The sequence below is a fragment of the Puma concolor genome, chromosome B2, assembly GCF_028749965.1.
Source record: "Puma concolor isolate L17-30 chromosome B2, mPumCon1.1.hap2, whole genome shotgun sequence".
NCBI classification, from domain to species: domain Eukaryota; kingdom Metazoa; phylum Chordata; class Mammalia; order Carnivora; family Felidae; genus Puma; species Puma concolor.
The window spans coordinates 146,154,921-146,173,373 of NC_141671.1; the positions used below are offsets into that span (position 1 = coordinate 146,154,921).

Here is an 18,453-nt window from a genome sequence, read left to right on the forward strand (position 1 = left end):
GTGTTGAGATGATCAGGGGTCGAATTGTGTCCCCCAAAACCCCTGTGTTGGAGCGCTCACCCCTAGCACTCCAGAATGTGACCTTATTCAGAGACTGGATCTTTATAGACGTGATCAAGTTCAAGCGAGGTCGGGGGGTGGGCCCTAGTCCACTGTGACTGGTGTCCTTATGAACAGGGGAAATTCATGATGTGAAGACACAGGGAGGAGACGGACGTCTGCAAGCTGAGGAGAGAGGCCTTTCCTCCCTGCCCACCCCTTGGTTTTGGAGTTCCAGCTTCCAGAACCACGAGACAATAAATGTCTGCGACTTCAGCCTCCCAGACCGTCCGTGCTACTTTGTTCCGGCAGCCCTGAGACACGAGTCCAGGGAGCAGAGGCCCAGTCGCTCTCCTAGAGGGGCCAGGCGGTCATCAGGCACAGCGAGAGTGACCCATGGCTGTGTGCGGAGGCTGAGGAGCCTCGTCTAGGCTGCCCCACTGTGACCTGTCGTTGCCTCCATGCCCTTCGAGGCATGACTGAGTGGCCGATGGTTTTGAATGAACCACAGGTGGTTTCGTGGGTTCCTTTGTGGGGACGGGGTGGGTGGGTCATTGAGAGCTGAGCCGGCTTTGACAATGATACCTCGAGGACGTGGAAGCAGGCTGCCTGAGACTTGGCTCTGGCATCCAGAACTGAGAATAGGGGCCAGGTGATGCCCTCGGCTCCTGGCCACTGTCCCGTGTGCCTGACCAGCCCCTGCTCCCGGGGACCTCTAGCCCCGGTGGTGACGTCTGTGCGCGCTCGGCCTTCTGAGCTCTGGAGGCCGGGAGGGTAGGGAGGAATTTAATGCGTAGCTTCCATGTCATGTGTCTGCTGGAACGGATGGGGACAAGAAGATTGTCCTGGGCAAGCTGGGCAGACAAGGTCACTGGGTCCGGTTGGTCCCAGTGCCGGGGGGGTTGGAGACAGAAGGCCCCTGTCTTGTCCTCTGGCCGGGCTCTGGGGGAAGAGGCCTGCCCAGCGGCCTTCCTTGTCAGGGGCTTTGGTGTAGGGCAAACGGAGTCATCAGAGAGGCCCCGACATCGGGGAGGGGACCGTGGTGTGGAGAACAGCCTGGGTCCTCAAGGAAGGCAGCACCTTTGATGACCGAGTGGAGCCTCGCTGTGGCTCCCACGCTGGGTCCTCATTTCTGGTAGTTTCCACGCTCCCCAGTGCAATTTAAAACCGCTCCTTAAGGACCTTAAAAGAAGGTGCCGTTTTGGAGGCGGTGCTGGGGGTTGAGGTCTGTGAGGAGAGGTCTGCCTCCACCACGTCTGTCTCCTGACGGCACACAGAGGGAGACAGCAACCCCAGGGCTGGTGAGGAGGCCTGAGTGCAGCTGGAGGAGGGGCGCCCATGGTGGCGGGGATGGGCGGGGGGCAGTTGGCCACAATACTCTGTCGCTTCTCCCCTTTGCAGTTCTGATGACCCGAGGTGTCCGGTCCTTGCACCTGAAGCAGGGATTGGGCGATGGGAACAGAGTGGCCTGTCTGAGCAAAAGAAAGAGTGAGCGCCAGCCCGCTGGGGAGTGGGGAGGGAAGCCTTTGCCCAGAGCCAGGGAGATTGCTTTCTCCAGCAAGAAAAGAGCAGGGGGCGTGAGGCCTGGCTGGCTGCCTTCCCACCCCCAGCCCCTGCACTGCCCTGGGGGAATTGGGGGCAGAGAGGGGCCAGGAAATTACAAGGGTTTCAGGAGCTCCGTGCCAGGAACCGGGGGCAGAGCCCCGGACACATGTCCTACGATCTCACGCCGCCAGAAAAGACTGCTTTCAGCTTGGAGTGTGTGACTGTCCTGCCTTTGGGGGATGTTTGCCTTTGGCCTTCTTCCTTCCTGCCCTTCCAGTGAGCGCTCAGCCCTCTGGCAGCAGCCCAGGACGGGGCGGGGGGCCGGGGGTTCAAGAGCTACAACCCCTGGGAGGGGGGCCGTATTTTACCAAACCAGCCAGCGCCCAGTGCCCGTGGAGCAGAGAGAGGAGAGTCCCAGAAACAAAAGGGCCTCTCCCGTGTGCAAATGCAGGGACCCGCCCTGGATGTCTGTGCCCTCCCAAGGCTGACATGGGGGGGGGGGGGTGGGGGAGGCGTTTCCTGTCTGGTAGCATTTCGCTGTCCTCCCTCAGCAGTTCTGGCCAGGACTCCCGGGGTCCCACCCTGCGCCCAGACAGCCCCCTTGACCCCATTCCCTGCATGTCAGGTTGTTTTACAACCGAGCAGCTGGGAGCCCGCCCTGGGCAGGTGATGGTGCCGGGTGGAGTCCCATGGGGTGCTGGGAAACTGCCTGTGTTGGGGCGGGGAGATGGGGAAGTGGGTTTGGGGAGCTTGGCTCTCCCACCACCCTGGTCGGTCCGTGTGCCCCAGGCTTTTAAATGTCTGGTTGGCCTGTTCCCCCGAGGAGGGCGAGGGGGCCAGGATGAGGGCCTGGGGGGGCCTGGCCACCACAGGCTGCCCCCCTCCCCGCCCCTGCCCCCAGAGCAGCCCTGGGGCTGGCACGCAGGCCAGGTGGACGGGCTGAGGGAGCTGCTGCTTGAGCCTGGCCTCAGAGGTCAGCCTGGCACGCAGGGCCCCAGAGGGGCGAGTGTGGAGCGCGGTTAGCCAGCCCCAGGCCGCGTGAGCAGCACTGCACGTGGGCTCGCAGGCCTTTCGAGGCCCTGCTGCTCCCAGGAACATTCCCTCCTTGTCTCCCAGGAGCCATTTCTCCTTGTCTGTTCCTGTGGAGCCACACGACCACAACCCTAGCTGGATAAGGCCGCACACTCGTCTCCCGGCTTCTGGGGGGACCCTCTGCGGGTCTGGGGCAAGATGGGCCTCAGCCCACGTGGTTCCTGCAGCTGCGGGCCTGAGGGTCCCCGTCAGCCGGTGGCGTCTCCTCTCCTTGCCTTGTGGACTCCCCCGCAGGGCCACCTGCTTCATCAAAGCCAGCAGTGGGATGAGGGACGCCGGGCCAGGCAGCTGTGCAACTGCGCTCGATGGAGTCCCGGGAGTGGCATCGCCACATTTGCTGTGTTCCGTGGGGACAGGCCAGTCTCAGGTCCTGTGCCTACTCCAGGGTGCATGTGCCAGGAGGCAGGGTCTTCGGGGGTCACCTTCCCATCCCTGCCTGCCACACCCTTTCTGCCTTTCATCACTTCCTGCTCCACCCCCCCCCCCCACCATCGTATCAACCTACTGGCCATAAGGTTCACGGCTGGCTGAGAAGCCAGTTTTGGGGGCTCCCCTAGTGCCCTCTGCTTGAGCTGACCCTTTGTGAGTCTATCCCCCCGAACGGTATGCTGTTTGGAGTTAGAAGCTGCCCCATCTCTGTGTCCCAGAGCCTGGCACCTACTGAGACGTATAAGGGCTTGGTGAATATTTCTTGAATGCAAGAAGCAAACCGACAGGAGTTGGTGAACTAAGGGCAGGCTAATAAATTCGGGACGTTGCTCTGGAGCGGAACAAGACTCAAGTTCAAGGACAGTGGGAACTCGGGAGGTTGCCGTTGGCTCCCCAAACCTCTGTTTTCCTAGCTGTGCCGTGAGCAGAGTCGTAGCGTTGACCCTGAAGGCTGTCACGACCTGGTAACAATTCAGAGCCCTGAATTGAAGGCTGGTGCTTTTGTCATTGCTGAGTCTGAAGCTCGTTCGTGGCTCCCTTTTCCACGAGATGCCGGCCCGCAGGGCCCCTGGGGACAAATAGGACGCAGTGCTCAGCCGAGCCACGCTTGGGGCCAGGCCAGCGAGGTGAAAGGAGTGTGAGTGCTGGATCACACAGCACCTGAAGCTGTGATGCCTTTGATTTATCTGAATTACAAAAAGAAGTTTTAAAGTAATCTCTCTGGAAGAGCCCTAAAGACACCACTCCGGGGTGGGGAGGGGGGCTACCTGGCAGGCTCTAGTTGTTCCCTCTAATGCCAAGAGAATTAGAACCCCAGCCTCGTGGCCTTGCTTCCTGGCCAAGCCATTTGGACACTCACCCTCCTGCCTTTCACCCTTGCCGGACACCCACACCACGGGGTGAAAGATTATTTCCAGTTGGTTGGCTTCCAGGGAGAGCATGCTTGGACAGCAACTTGATTTCAAACCAGCCCATTGCAGAGAAGCCCACACGAAACATTGACCTCGGCCACCTCGGCCGAGGCAGTTTGGCCAAAGAGATGAGGTTGCCGGTCCAGTCATGCCCACTGTGGATGACATTCTGGAGCAGGTTGGGGAGTTCGGCTGGTTCCAGAAGCAAGTCTTCCTGACCCTATGCCTGCTGTCAGCTGCCTTTGCCCCCCTCTACGTGGGCATTGTCTTCCTGGCCTTCACCCCGGATCACCGCTGCCTGAGCCCCGGGGTGGCCGAGCTGAGCCGGAGATGCGGCTGGAGCCTGGCAGAGGAGCTGAACTACACAGCGCCGGGCCCGGGAGCCGCGGGCGAGGCGTCCCCTCACCAGTGCCGCCGCTACGAGGTGGACTGGAACCAGAGTGCCCTCAGCTGCGCGGACCCCCTGGCCGGCCTGGCGGCCAACAGGAGCCACCTGCCACTGGGCCCCTGTCGGCACGGCTGGGTGTACGAAACGCCCGGCTCGTCCATCGTGACCGAGGTGAGAGCTGGCCCTGTGTTTTGGGGGGCAGCTGGGTTTTAGGGACACGGGGGAAGCAGGGAGGAGAGTTCGATTCACTGAGCACTTAGAACGTGTCCAGTTCCATCCTGGGCACTTTGCACGCTTCCCTTGCGTAGCCCTCCGCAGACCCTGGGTGATGGTGAAGGAGGCTGAAGGTCAGAGCAAGCCGGGCTGAGCCAGATCGTTTGAACACGGGTCTACGGGGAGAGACGGGTTTCTCTTCTTTCCGCCCCACCGGCCTCTTCCTCCAAGAGCCTGCCGAATTCGCTTGGGGTGCGGCTTCCCTACCGTTAGAATCAGTGGGCTCCCCCTTCCTCCACTCAGGAGGCACGCGCCTGTGGGGGCTGAACGTGGCTGGGGAGCTGGGGAGGCCTCCCTGGCTTTGGAGTCAGACTGTTGCAATCCCGGCCATGTTCCAGATGAGCTGGGCGTCACTGCGTGGGTTACTCGGCATCTCTGAGCCTCAGCTTCCTCATCAGTAAACCCGGGACGGCCGTGACCCACAGGGGCCGGAAGTTCAGCTGAGGCTGGCCTAACCGCTGACAGACCTGAGCTGAGCTGCACGAGGCGGCCTCACAGGATGCGGTGGTGGTGTCGGAGCGCCCTGCTCGCCTAGTTCGGGGGGTTCTTTCTGTGTTGTGCTTTGAGGATATTTTAGTAAAAAGCTACCAGGTTTTTTCCCTTCATGCATCCTTTTGAAAGCGATGGGTTTCCAAGGGTTCCAAGGCACCCTTCAATGACAGACGACCAGCGAGGCACCTCCCCTCCCAGGGACACTGAACTGCCCAGCGCTCTGGCTGGGAGTCTAGAAGCATACCAAGACAGAGAAGTATTTGTTCTCCGTGACTGAGAGCCACTCCACTAGTAAACGGGCAGAAGCAGTCGGTCCTCCATCTATTTACTCCCCCATCTGTTCACTCAGTAAACGTGGCTGAGCCTTTGCTCTGCTCCAGCACTGCCGCGGTGCTGGGATGGAGACAGGGAGAAAGCTGGGCGCTTCTCTCCAGGAGCCTGGCATCTCCAGGGCAGTGAGGGAGGCGGGGAGAACAAGGCCTGTGCCCGGGCCCACGTGTGGGCAGGCACACAGCGGGCAGCGGGCTCCAAGGAGGCGTCCCCGAGCCACCGAACTTATCACGGGTGCCTTCTGGAGGGAGGTGGCATTTGATTGGAGCCTCGGGTGTATCCTGAGCGGCAAGGAGAGGAAACAGGACAGGGAGGGGGAGCGCGGGCCCAGGCTCAGGGGAGAGGGAGCTCGTGCCACGCTGGGGACGATGAACCGTTACACTGTCCTCCCGAAAGGAAAGGTTGCCAGATAAAACACAGGACACCGAATTAAATGTGAATTTCAGATAAATGACCAACGCTTTTTAAAAGATAATCATGTCTCAGATGTTGTGCAATATTTGATACTGAAGCAGGGAATACAAATATTGCGTGGGCAGTGCCCATATTAAAAAATAGACATATATGTGTGTTGTTTATCTGAAATCCGAATTCGACCGGGCACCCTGTGTTGTCGTCGTTGTTGTTTTCTTCCTAAACGTGGCAGCAAATGAGGAAATTTGGTCTTGTTTAGGCAGAGGAGCAAGGCGGTTTAGTTCTAGCTGGACCTTGGGAATGGCCTGGAAGCGTCCCCAGAGGTCAGGAGGGCTCAGGTGGCCCAGAAATGAGCCCCGGTGGAAGGGTCAGCCAACGTGGTTGTTGCAGGAACAAAAGTTAGAGTGGCCCTGAAGAGACACAGGCCTGGCCTGGGCTGTGGGGGAGGGACCCCAGCTCGCCTGAGGGTTCCTGGGGGGTGGGCGAGGGGGGCTACTGAATCTGAGCCTGGACCACGGGAGAAGGAGCGGTTTGGGAGGTGGGGGTGGCGGACACAGAGGGGAGGAGCGGATAAGGGAGGACTCCAACGCAGGAGGACTCAGAACGCTCCAGAGCCGGGGGGGGGGGGGGCTCCCTGTGCGTGGCAGTAGGGGTCCGCTTCCACAGGACCCTAGATCTAAGCCCTGGGGGGAATTGAGGGGCTCCTGGAACCCTTGTGCTCAGGGGGAGTGGGGAGGAGGTGGCTGTCGGGTACAGAGTGCATTTGGGGAGGATCCGGCCCCTGGAAGCGATGCCCTCTCCTCTCACCCTCCCCCCCATGATTGCTTCAAAGCCCTTTGCCTCCACTCCTCATCCTAAACTGAAGCTTGTTCTTGGGGGATTCACCTCGGGGATTTATTTCTGCAAAAATAATCTTTAACTCAGCCTTGCCTTGGACATTGGAACTTGCTCGAGGGAGGTGCTGAGCCAGCTTGTTTGAACACCCAGCCTCACTTCCCCTCCAAGCCAGGGACAGCGGCTGGGCTCCGCCTGGGGAAGGAATGTGCTGTTTCCTGACTTTTTTTTGCCTCCCCTGTGTGTGTGTTGGGGGGTGGGGGGTGGCTGGCCCTGTCGGCTGCAGCCCCATACTGGGCTGGGGGGCCCCACTCCAGGCTGGGAAGCCCTGTCCTCCCCTGCCTATGGGCAGGAGCGAGAGAAAGACCTCAGCCCGAGGTCATGGGACCTAAAGTTACATCATAGTTTCCAAACTCGCCTGGTCCCCGAGATCTCCTGGCTTCTGGTCTGTGATCTGCCGAGGCAGGACCCACAGCAATCTGTACTCGGACAAGGACCCTGGGGGATTCCTGTGATCAGACGAGCTTGGACAGCACTGCCCACTGCTTTCAAGGCCGCCCAACACACCAGGCCCAGCAGGAACCGTGACTGGACTCAGAGGCGCATCTGGCACCCCCTGGGGCTCAACACAGCCCTGGGCTTTTCCGAGGGCTGGGCCCGCCCTCCTGGTGTGCACACATGTACTAGAGGACAGTGGTTGGGTGTGAGTTCGGGGGGCACGGGGCATGGCAGGTGACTCTAGCATAGTGGGAGGGGTGGTGGCGGGGCAGAGATCTCAGCAGGAGGCAGTGGTAGCAGGTAAAGCGGGGGTCCCTCCCACTGGCCCTGTGAGCCCCCAGCTTGTGCACAGTCCAAGGGCAAGATGTCATCCAGGGCATTTCAGGAAGCATGGCAGGGACATCTTACAGACTCGCTCATGGCGAAGATGAGAGCAAAAGACAAAAAACAGGGCCCTGCGGCTTCGGTGCGGTCTCGTAGACACCGAATGTGGTCTTGGACAGCGTGGGGGGGAGGCTACAAAAAGACAGTTGGACAATTGGAGATACAGAGCCTGGGGCAGCCAGATAACACTCCAGAGCCGTCCGTCCCTCTGCCTTCTGACGGCGGGGCCTGGGGCAGCCAGGGAAAACCAAAGAACCGCAGGGGGGAGCTGGGTGAGGAGGGTGTGCAGCTGAGGGGAACGAACACCCCGGTCGGGACGGGGAACTTCAGAGGTGCCGGGAGGTATCTTGTACTCCCAGGGCTGAGCCACCACGGGAGCGGACCGACGGGTCTGGGCATAAATAGCAGGTGACAGGACAGGCTCATTATGAGTTTCTGAAAGTCAGGTGGTACGTTGGGACGCCGGGGTGGCTCAGTCGGTTAAGCGTCCGACTCTCGGTTTCGGCTCAGGCCGTGATCTCACGGTTTGTCAGTTCAAGCCCCACATCGGGCTCCGTGCTGTTGGCACGGAGCCTGCTTGGGATTCTCTTTCTCTGTCTCTCTCTCTCTCTGCCCCTCTCCCTGCTTGCACACTGTCTCTCTCAATCTCAAAATGAAAAACATGGAAGAAAACCTTCTAAGAGTTAAAGGGTTTGTTATTTACCAAAACCATTTTCACGTTTCCCCCTCAGTGCTTGCGCAGCTCTGTGAGTGGGACAGGATCAGCTCAACGCATCCGTTTCAGACTGGGAAACTGAGGCCCAAAGTGGCTAAGTGCCTTTCCTGCTGTCACATCCCACAATGTTGTCTGGTAGGGTGGGGCCGTGAATCCAAAGTAGCTAGAGCGGCACAGAGATTGGGAGAAAGGAGGGAGGTGCCCCTAGACGCCGCCTAGTTAGGGCTGTACCAGGACCGGGGAGGGCGCCAGGGCCCGGCTGCGGAGCTCCGTACTCACATCTACCTTCTCTGAGCCCCAAAGAGGGAGTGGCGATGTCTCCTCATCACGCCCGTCCAGTGCCCAGGCGTGTGCTCTCTACGGTGGGACGTCCCCTATAACACAATAAGGCCCTTCATCAGACAGTTCTGTCCCGCCTTTGCCTCTGCCTCCCTCCTGCTCAGTCCCTCCCCTCTCTGGTTCTTGGCATGTCAGTCCCTCCGGTCCCTCCGAGTCTCCAGCTACCCTGCCCCCCCGCCCCCAGGACACTAATGCCCAGGCTGCTCCCACTAAGCCCGCTTTCCTGCGATCGTGTCCTCGCTCAGCCCTTCCTGTTCACACGCAACATCAGTCACAACGGAATCTATAGAATTATTGGTGGACTTGACATAACGAAATGTATAATTAACAGGCACTTAATTGAGGGCTTTTGACCAATTTTGGAAAACACGTTCTGTTTATTTTGCTACACTTCCGTCTTGAGGAAATTACTTTGCTGTACTTCTTTCTAGAAAACTTACCTGTTGGCCATGTTGTCTTTTGATAATCGACTATCAGTGTCAAAGCACTGGACGGTAGCTTCTTTAACTAATATACAGTGAGGGTAAAGCAAAGATATGAGGTCCATAATGATATTAACCGAGATTTGCCAGAAACCTTGAATTTGTCTCACAAACACGCGGTAAGAGAAGATGACATGAGACGCCTTCGGATGTCACACGTTGTGTTAAACGTTTACTCTGTCCGGAGGGAAGGCGGAAGGTGTGGTTCGACTCACAAGCGGTCTTGTGTTTTCGGCCCCTCCGACTGCGGTGTGGACCTGCTGCAGTTCAACCTGGTGTGTGATGACTCTTGGAAGGTGGACCTCTTTCAGTCCTGCGTGAACGTGGGCTTCTTCCTGGGCTCTCTGGGTGTCGGCTACATTGCAGACAGGTACGTGAAGGCCAACCCGCCTGTACGGAGCGGCAAGGCTGTGTGGAGGGTGGATCAGAGGGGTCAGTGATGGGAGAATCTGGCCAGTTGAAATCTACCACAGAACTTGATGGGGAAAAGACGTGGTAGCTAGTGCTTTGGACGAGGGGGGGCAGAAAGCTGGAGTAAGGTTGGGGATTTAGGATAGATTTCAGGGGTCGACGCTCCACGCAGATTGTGTAGTTGGGGTGGTGGCCCGAGAGAAGGTGGGGACCAAGCCAAGGTTTAGGTGTCAGGCAGGTGGATGAGGTGAGGGCGGGGCTGTTTTTTGAGGCGGGCCTGAGTCGGGTAGAGGCCGACTTCACTGTAGCTCTCTGTGGGGGGAGGGGGTGGGAAGCCGTCCCGAGTTGTGTCCCCACAGCGCTAACATCACAGCTGTGCTAACAGTGGCCCGGGAGGCACCGAAGAGATGTCAAGGAGGCAAGTGGATACACGAGTTGCGCTCAGAAGAGAGTTTCGCGCTCGAGATAAATCTTTGGGCTTTGTCAGCAGGAACTGGTATTTAACGCCGTAAACTGTGTTTGAGATCAGCTAGCAGAGTGTGTAGAGAGGTGAACAGGTTGAGTGGTGGCAAAGGAGATTTGGAAGAAATGACAGGCGGCGGGGGCTGGTGCAAAGCCGGAGAACGCAAGGCAAGGCTTGCTCAACGAGGAAGAGCACTCAACACCTGTGCACGTGGCCCCACGAGTGCCAGCGACAGGGACGGTGTCGGGAAGGCTAAAGAAGGGCGAGAGAGGAGAAGGCGGAGTCTGTGTGTGGGGGCAGCTCTTTGAGGCCAGTGGGCTGCGAAGGACAGGGGGAAAATGAGGGGTCCAGGATGGGGACGACCGCATCGCAGAGTGCAGGGGTGGGGGGTGGGGGGACTGGAGGGGTAGTGGGGGGCGCTGGGCTCCAGTGACAGGGATGCAGCCTTCGGTCAGAGGCACAGGAGAAAAGATGGGGAGGTGGACACGGATGCCATTAAGTCTGGTTGTTCTGAGGTGAGAAGGGGTGAGTGTTGGACGGGAAGATTCTATCTCAGTAAAGGACAAGGGCATTTATGGGCTGGTGTGGAGGTGTGCTGGGCGGGGGCAGGAGTTTGGGGGCAGGAATTTGAGGCCAGGAGGCAAGGAGAAGCAGGATGAAGGGCCGTGTGGGTGTCTAGGACGCAGGGAGCAGGGTGGGGCCCTCTGGGGGTGGGGACCAGGTGGCTGTGACCGCACCGAGGTTGGTCCCTTACTTCCTTGCATGTGGGACGAGGTCTGAGAGACGAGTCAGTAAAGCCCCCTACCGGGATGAAGTGTTAGCAAATAATTTGCCCATTTCGTTCGTGAAAAAAGGAAAGGGAAATAATCCTCAATAGTTACACCACGAGAACTGAATGTTTTCCCGAAATGTTGACACAGCTGATAAGACTTGCGTGGGGGTGCGCCCCACTAAACCCTGTATAACACAGTCTGCCAGATACAAAGGCAATGAGAGGGGACCCGTGTGGGACCCGCAGAGCCGCTGGGGGAGCCCCCCTTTAGGCTGAGATGCCAGATGGCTGAGAGCGTCAGGATTCTGGATTCCTCGCTACAGTGTGACTTAACGAACCTCGGAGGGGCCGCTGTTCCCTGAGGATGACAAGGTCGGGCCCTGAGGGGGACAGCCCCTCCGGAGAGCAGTGACGTGTGCCTCCCGACTGGGACCCTCGCTGCCCCGTGGTGCCCACCTGACCCCAAATACTCAACAGCCCCACCTCAGGTCCCTGTCTCCCTGCCTCTGAAGGTTTGGCCGCAAGTTATGTCTCCTGGCCACCACCCTCACCAGCGCCATCTTGGGCGTCCTCACGGCCGTGGCGCCAGACTACACGTCCCTGCTGCTGTTCCGCCTGCTACAGGGGCTGGTCAGCAAGGGCAGCTGGACGTCCGGTTACATCCTGAGTAAGTATCCGCGGGGCTGACTTTCCACAGAGGTCGGGTGGGCGAGAGGAAGGGGGTGGGGCCAAACATGGAGGTGGGTCTGGGGGGAGAAGGCAGGTTTGCAGGGTCTGGAGACATTGTGGTCACTCTAGTTGTATGTGATTGTGTGACTGGGGCAGGGGCATTACGTGGGGATGGCCTGCCTGCCTTCCTTCCTTCCTTCCTTCCTTCCTTCCTTCCTTCCTTCCTTCCTCCCTTCCTTTGTCTGAGAGACACTTAAATAACCACTTAAATAGATTAATCTTTCCATATCAACTCATCTATTTGGAAAAAGATCACAGTTGACGTGTTTACAGCAGGGGGAGGGGCAGGGAGGGGTCGCAGGTAAGAGAGTATTTTTAACATTTTAAATAAGAAAGAACCAGCACCTCCTGAAAAGAAATACAACTCAACTGGTTTGAACCACTTGAAAATTAGGAGAGAAAACAAAGAGGAGATAAGAGAAGAAACATTTTTTTTTTTAATTGAGCTGTAAACCACTGTAATTCTACATTTTTTTCTTTCAAGTTTTTCTCGGAAGGGTGAGAAGAGAGAATGAAAATTACTTTCTTGGAAGGAGGTAGTATAAAAGAGCCATCTATGCTTTCCTCAGCCCATAGGTGGGCACTTCAGACAGCAGTGAGGATAATCCACAGTTGTGCTCATTTGTAGAGAACAGAAAAGAAACAGTGATGCCCTTCCGCCTCTGAAGACGCTATCCTGTGTCTTGGCATTCTGGGAAATGGTTCATTAACCAAGAGAAAGCATGTTTCTCCCCCTAGAAACTGTGTGCAGATGGTTTTGTTTAATCGGTTCGGGTCATATGTATTGGCCACGTGTATGTTCAATATGTGCTATTTGGCACATGGTTAAGAAGATGAACTTGGGGTCACATGTCGGCTGCCCAACGCTGACCAGTCGTGTAATCTTGGGCGAGTTCCATAACCTCCGGCCTCGATGCCCTCATGGGGGGGGGGGTTTGGCGGTGCCCTGAGTGGATGAGCCACACAGGTGGCGCTCGGAGCGATGCCTGCCCCGTGCCCGGCCCTGCCTGGTTCTGTTGCTGCAGGGTGGTCACTAGGGCGGGGCTGGGGCACTAGGGTAGAGGAGGCATCCTTCCTTCCTGCAAGGAGCTCACACGCTGGAGAGAACGACAGATGCCCGAGCGGGTATCTGGGTGGGGTGAGGGCCCTGCCTCCTCCAAAGGCTTTCCCCACTCTCTTATGGGTCACACCCCCCACCCCCGTCCCCCCCCTTCGCCACCCCGTCCTCCACCCATGGCTCATTGGCCTCCTTTGTTGGCTCCTCTTCTTCTTCCTGATCCTCCCATCCCTCAACAGGGCGGGACCCAGGATGTTGTCCTCCCCAACCCCACACCTGTTACACCTGCCGACCCCCACCCCAGCCCCCAGTCTGTAAAGTGCCGTCTGTCCAGCCGCTCAGACCTGCCCTCTTGCGGTCGGTCACGGCCTCCGCTTCCCCACTCCTGTGTCTGCCTCCTTGGGGTCCTGCTGTTACTGTCACAGCACACCCGGACCCACCGTCTCTTCCTCCGCCACTGCCACTGGGCCCGGGCCAACACTGTCCCTTCGCCTCCGCGTCGGTCTCAAGTCTCAGCAGCAGACATGGGAGTGCGTTTGCCCCTGAAGGGACCGGCTCTGCGTTTCATGCCATGCAAGCCAGCCTTCTCTGAGCCCCCCCATGGCCTCGCCCGGCCCCCTGCCCTGGAGATCCCCATCCTTAGCTCCTCTGCCTGGAACTTCACCCTTGAGGTCCACCCCACGGCACCGCCCTCTGGCAAGCTGCGTCCCCTGACCCTCGACTGTCCCGATCCCCTCCCACCAGTTAACGTTTCGCTCCCCAGTGGCATACGGTTTACTCATTTGCCGCGTGTGCCCTCGGCCCTCTCCCTCGAGGAGGAGGGGTGTGTGGGCCGCCACTGCCCATGTGGCTGCCACAGACCCCAGGCACGCAGACTGGTGCCGGGTCCCTCACTAAGTCCGTGAGCACTCCTGGGGCCGAGGGAAATGTCATAGCTCAGCCCAGAGCTCGTGGGGCCAAGCTCTGGGGAGGAGAGGCGGAAGGTGTCAGGCAGACTGGATCCTGAGTGCATGACGGGCGGTACGGATGGCAAATGGGGGAGTTTGAAAAAGGACCAGCTGGAGAGAGGCTGGGACGAAGGGCGGGGTGTCTCCGGGAGCCTCGATCAGCAGGACTTGGGAAGGAGCCTGGGGTCAGGCAGGCGGGGGGGGGGGGGGAGGGGGGGGTACGGGGTGGGGGGCGGGCGCAGGGGCTCACCGGGGAGGGAAGGAGCCCGAATAGTGACTCATCTCGTGTCTCAGTCACAGAATTCATGGGCTTGGGCCACAGGCGAACCGTGGCGATCCTCTACCAGGCGGCCTTCACGGTGGGGCTCGTGCTGCTCTCGGGAGTGGCCTACGCCATCCCTCACTGGCGGTGGCTGCAGCTGGCCATCTCTCTGCCCATCTTCCTCTTCCTGTTCTACTACTGGTACGTGGGTCCCCCGAGGCGGCCCCGGCTCCTCTGTCCAGCCCCAGACCCCTGCGCGGTGACCCCGGCTGCCACACGGGCCGTCCTCCACATGGCCGCGGTGGCCACGGGCACGGGCATAGGGCTGCTACCACTCTCTGTGCCACTCGGGGTGGTCCGTGTTCTGACAGCGGCCCTCATTCCACGGGGAGCTAGCCTCAAACGGGGCCTCTTTAAATTCGCAGCCCCTTAGATAGAGAGGCAATGCTTCAAGTCCCACAAAACCCCACCTAGCCACTTGGTAGGCATTTGCTGTTGGTTGAATGAATGAATGAATAAACGAACGAGCGAATGGGGAATGTGCACGTTAGGCCATTGTGAAACAAACCGGCCCAAATGAGCTGTCGATCTCACTAGCTGTCAGCGCTTGGCAGGGTCCCCAGGGAGAAGCATCCGGACAGATGAGTTCTGATGGTGGGGCAGGGAAGGGGTGCAGAGAGGGCTGCGGACAGAAGTACCTCAGCCCTGCCCCTGTGGTCACCGTTCTGCTGAGGGCAAACCTCATCTGTGGGCGGCACCGCAGTAGACCCAGCCTCTCTCAACAAGGGCTGACTAGGAGCCGCACACTTGTGCTCAGGACCAGCCTGCTGCTCTCTCCTCGCCAGGCTGCAACCAGGGGCTCTCCGGGGGGGGGTGGGGAAGGAGGGTCAGGAGGGGTGGGGCCACACCAGAGTGTGTTCAGAAGACCTTCAGCCAGAGATGCTCAGTCTTCGAGTTGTAACATCCTTACCTGGTTTGAAATGGACAGCCTGCTATCTCCCCGGTGTTAGAGGAAAGTGAGTATGGTTTATTTCGTTTGGGAGGTATTTCGAGCCTTGTTCGACCGCCCTCGAATTACACGGAGACACCTGCTGTAGCCCAAGGGGTGGGGGGGCACACGGAACGTCCATTCTGGGTGAGGAACAGGGCTCCCAGCTTCCAGCAAAGAATGGGGCCCCTGCTCCATGAAATGCAGGCCACATAGGAAAGCGGTGGTTCCCTTTTTGCCCCTAAATCTTAGCAGGTGGCACTGAGAGTGTGAGGGGCCCGCAGAGCTCCTTCGTGCGCCCCCTGAGCCAACACAGGGTGAGCCCAGATCCTCGTCCGCTAGCTGCTTGAGGACTGACAGTCCCCACGTGAGGCGGGTGGGTTGCTCAGAGCAACATCGCTCTGACCAGGGCTTAAAATGGGACGCGCTCTGGGGAAGGTGCCACGGAGTGACGATCTGTGTCTGCAGGTGTGTGCCCGAGTCTCCCCGCTGGCTGCTGTCGCAGAAGAGAAACGCGCAAGTGATGAAGATAATGGGCCACATCGCCCGCAAGAATGGGAAGCTGCCACTTGTTGATCTGAAGGTGATGTGCTAGCAGGGGCTTCCTCACATCCCTGAATTTGGGGGTCGGGTTTATGATTTAGAAAGTGCTTCTGGGGCTGCCTTGAGAAGCCGGAAGGCACGGGAGGCAATGGGGGTGATGAGTGCCGAGCACAGGAAGGGCAGTGGCTGACGGCCGGGCGGGGTGGCTCTGAGGGCTTCTTCGGCTCCCCCCGCAGTTAGGATGTGGCCGACGCTCTCCGTCTCCCTCCTAGATGCTCTCGCTCGAAGAGGACGTCACCGAGAAGCTGAGCCCCTCCTTTGCAGACCTGTTCCGCACGCCACAGCTGAGGAAACACACCTTTATTCTGATGTACCTGTGGTAAGGAGCCCTCCCTGTGCCTTCCCTGCCAGACTCGGTGAGCCTGCCCGGACGCCGGGGTACAAGTTAAAGATAGCGGAGCAGGGCGCCTGGGTGGCTCGGTGGGTTGAGCGTCTAGCTCTTGACCTCGGCGCAGGTCGTGGTCTCACGGTGAGTCATGAGATCGCACCGAGCATGGAGCCTGCTTGGGATTCTCTGTCTCCCTCTCTCTCTGCCCCTCCCCCCCCCCCAAATAAATGAATAAACATTACAAAAAAGACAGTGGAGCAATGCCGGTGGAAAAAGAGAAGCATGAAAAGGAATTTTTAGATGAATTTCAAGCAAAGAGCTCGTAGCGAGACGTCTTTTTTTCCTCCCTTGAGGACTGATTAATGGGGAAAGACATCCTTTTAGTAAGAAGAGCATGTTGCGTCGGCGAGGTTAACAGTAAGATGAGTGACACATGACGAAGGGTTCCCAAGGTTGCCTCAAACCCCACGTGTCCATCTTCTGGGAACAGAAGAATCTTGATTTCACTTTGGAAGGTGATTTCAGTGGCTCCTGGTGCTTCCAAAGGGGACGATCCCTTCCTCACACCTTAGAACTTCAGAGACCCTGCCCTGAGCGTTTCTGTGTCTTTATGATCCACTGATTACGGAACGCTTGGACACCGATGGACTCACCCATGTAGCCCCTGCCCACCCCCAGGGTCTGTACCCCTCTCCAGGTTGCCATCTTGCAGTTCTCTACCCCCTTCCCTCAAAGGACATCGGGTCGGCTCCCCACTACCGGGCCTTTGTCGTTGACATGCTTCTCTAACACCTGGGGCTGAACAGCTGGACTGTGGGCTTCCCCTGCTGCTGGTTAACTCATTTCCGCTTCCACATAAGGTTTTACTAGAACTAAGGGTTCAAACTAATAGGGTGGTGCCTGGCACATGGTAACCCCACAAATATTTGCTGAAGGTTGAATGAATAACCACTGTTCCACGGAATCCCTCCTATGCATTAGACACCAGCCAGGCTCATTCCCGTTGCTCCATCAGTCACCTGCCACACCTCCGTGTTGGTCCCCGAGTTCGGCAGCCAGCCCCACGATGGGTCCCGGGAGCCTTTGCAAACACCCCTGCTGCCTGTGCCCTCCTGTCTCCCTTCTTCCTTCTTCCCCTTACCACTCGCCACCCCCGTTTCCATCCCCTAGCGCACTCCTCTTAAGGGGGGGCGCTTCGGCTCCTCTGCTCTCACACCCCTGCACCCCAGCCCTCAGCAAATTCTGCTCTATTTTGAAAATGTGTTCAGAATCTGCCGTTTCGCATCACCTGCCCTCTCAGTTCCCCTCCCGACGGTCGTGATCTCTTGCCTGTGCTGTTGTGGCACCGCCTAGCTGTCCTGTCTGCTCCCACCGCCGTCCCCCGCCAGGCGCTGCTCACAAAGCAGGCAAAGACCAGGTCGCTCCCCTTTCCACGCCTCCCTAGTCCACTGAGGATAAAACCAGATCCCTTCCCGTGGCCTCCAAGGCACTGACCCCGGACACCTTCCCTCCACCTGCTCCTTCAGTGCAGCAACTCCGGCTGTGTGACTCCAGAAGGCCTCACTATCCGTGACTCAGGCTCCTCATCAGCACGTGGGGCCAGGATAGGACTCACCTCACAGGTGCGTTGGCAGATTCACGAGATGACATGTGTGAACAGCTTAGAACGGTGTCCGATGTAGACGCGGGACCCCCTCAGTACCAGGACGTGCCATTCTAACACGCACATGCAGTTCATGGGTTCTGCCAAAAGATGGCAGCCCTGCACATTTGTGAACCGTTTGGGGACCGGAAAGTCCAGGCTCTCCGTTCCTTTCTCTTAACATCTTTGTCAGTAATATGTGACTGTTCCCGTTTAACTGGCTAGCTGGCACGGAGGGGGCCCCTGGGCTTATCTGGACTCACCAAGCTACGGGCGAGCGCCTTCCTTCACGTTGCCTTCACCCTTTTCTCCAATCAGGAGTGAGGCAGGGCTGGAAATAAGAACGTCCCAGTGGTTCTCTGCGTGCAGCTTTAGAAAACGAGGGGGTATGTTAATGGGACACATCAGTCGTGATCTCGGTTTTGGAGCTGATGGGCAATCCAGATGCTGGGATAAGAGCAGTTTATCGTCAACCGAGGTCTCTTCTCACAGTGTCATAAAATGTGTCCAGCCTCTGAAATCATACAATGTCACCTAAAAGGACACGTGGAACTCTCTGAAGTCTCTCTGAGCCACTTAGCTGGTCCCCATCGGTCTAGGTGCCTTGTTCTGTGACACTGCTATTCTCCCCTGGATGACGCATGGATGGGTCGTGGGGTGGGCTACAGGGTGGAAGACAGGGGGACAACGCCACTGTGCAGCTGGAGAGACTTGGCCAGTATCTGCCCTGCTCTCTCTGCGTACTTGACCTTGGGGAGACGCCGATGCCAATTACTGCTCATCTTTGCCGAGTGCTCTTCCGGTGCCAGGAAGCCCACCAGGTACTTCCTGTGGGGCAGGGAAGGGGTGCAGAGAGGGCTGTGGAGAGAGGTATCTCATCCCTGCCCCTTTGGTCACCGTCCTGCTGAGGGCAAACCTTACCTGTGGGTGGCACTGAAGTACACCCAGTCTCCCTAAACGAAGGCTGGCCTCTACGCCTGTACGTCCGTGGTCAGGACGGCTGTCCCCTCGTCAGGGTGGAACAAGGGAGAGGTCGCTTTGCCCGAGTCTCCATGTTTGGGCGGGATGGGACTTGCCTGAGTGTTC

General features: G+C 58.4%; 1 protein-coding gene across 2 annotated transcripts in view; it reads left to right on the forward strand.

Moving 5' to 3' along the window:
- Positions 1-3,999: 3,999 nt before the first annotated feature.
- SLC22A1 (solute carrier family 22 member 1) overlaps positions 4,000-18,453 on the forward strand; it is a 30,213-nt gene continuing 15,759 nt past the window's right edge. The window contains exons 1-6 of one of the 2 annotated variants that reach the window (XM_086708269.1): positions 4,000-4,575; positions 9,432-9,535; positions 11,324-11,478; positions 13,839-14,007; positions 15,263-15,377; positions 15,610-15,716. In XM_086708269.1, coding sequence (XP_086564395.1) covers positions 4,165-4,575; positions 9,432-9,535; positions 11,324-11,478; positions 13,839-14,007; positions 15,263-15,377; positions 15,610-15,716 — 1,061 coding nt within the window. In that variant the 5' untranslated portion in view covers positions 4,000-4,164. The remainder of the gene's footprint in view (positions 4,576-9,431; positions 9,536-11,323; positions 11,479-13,838; positions 14,008-15,262; positions 15,378-15,609; positions 15,717-18,453) is intronic. The other variant, XM_086708268.1, reaches the window with a different exon arrangement.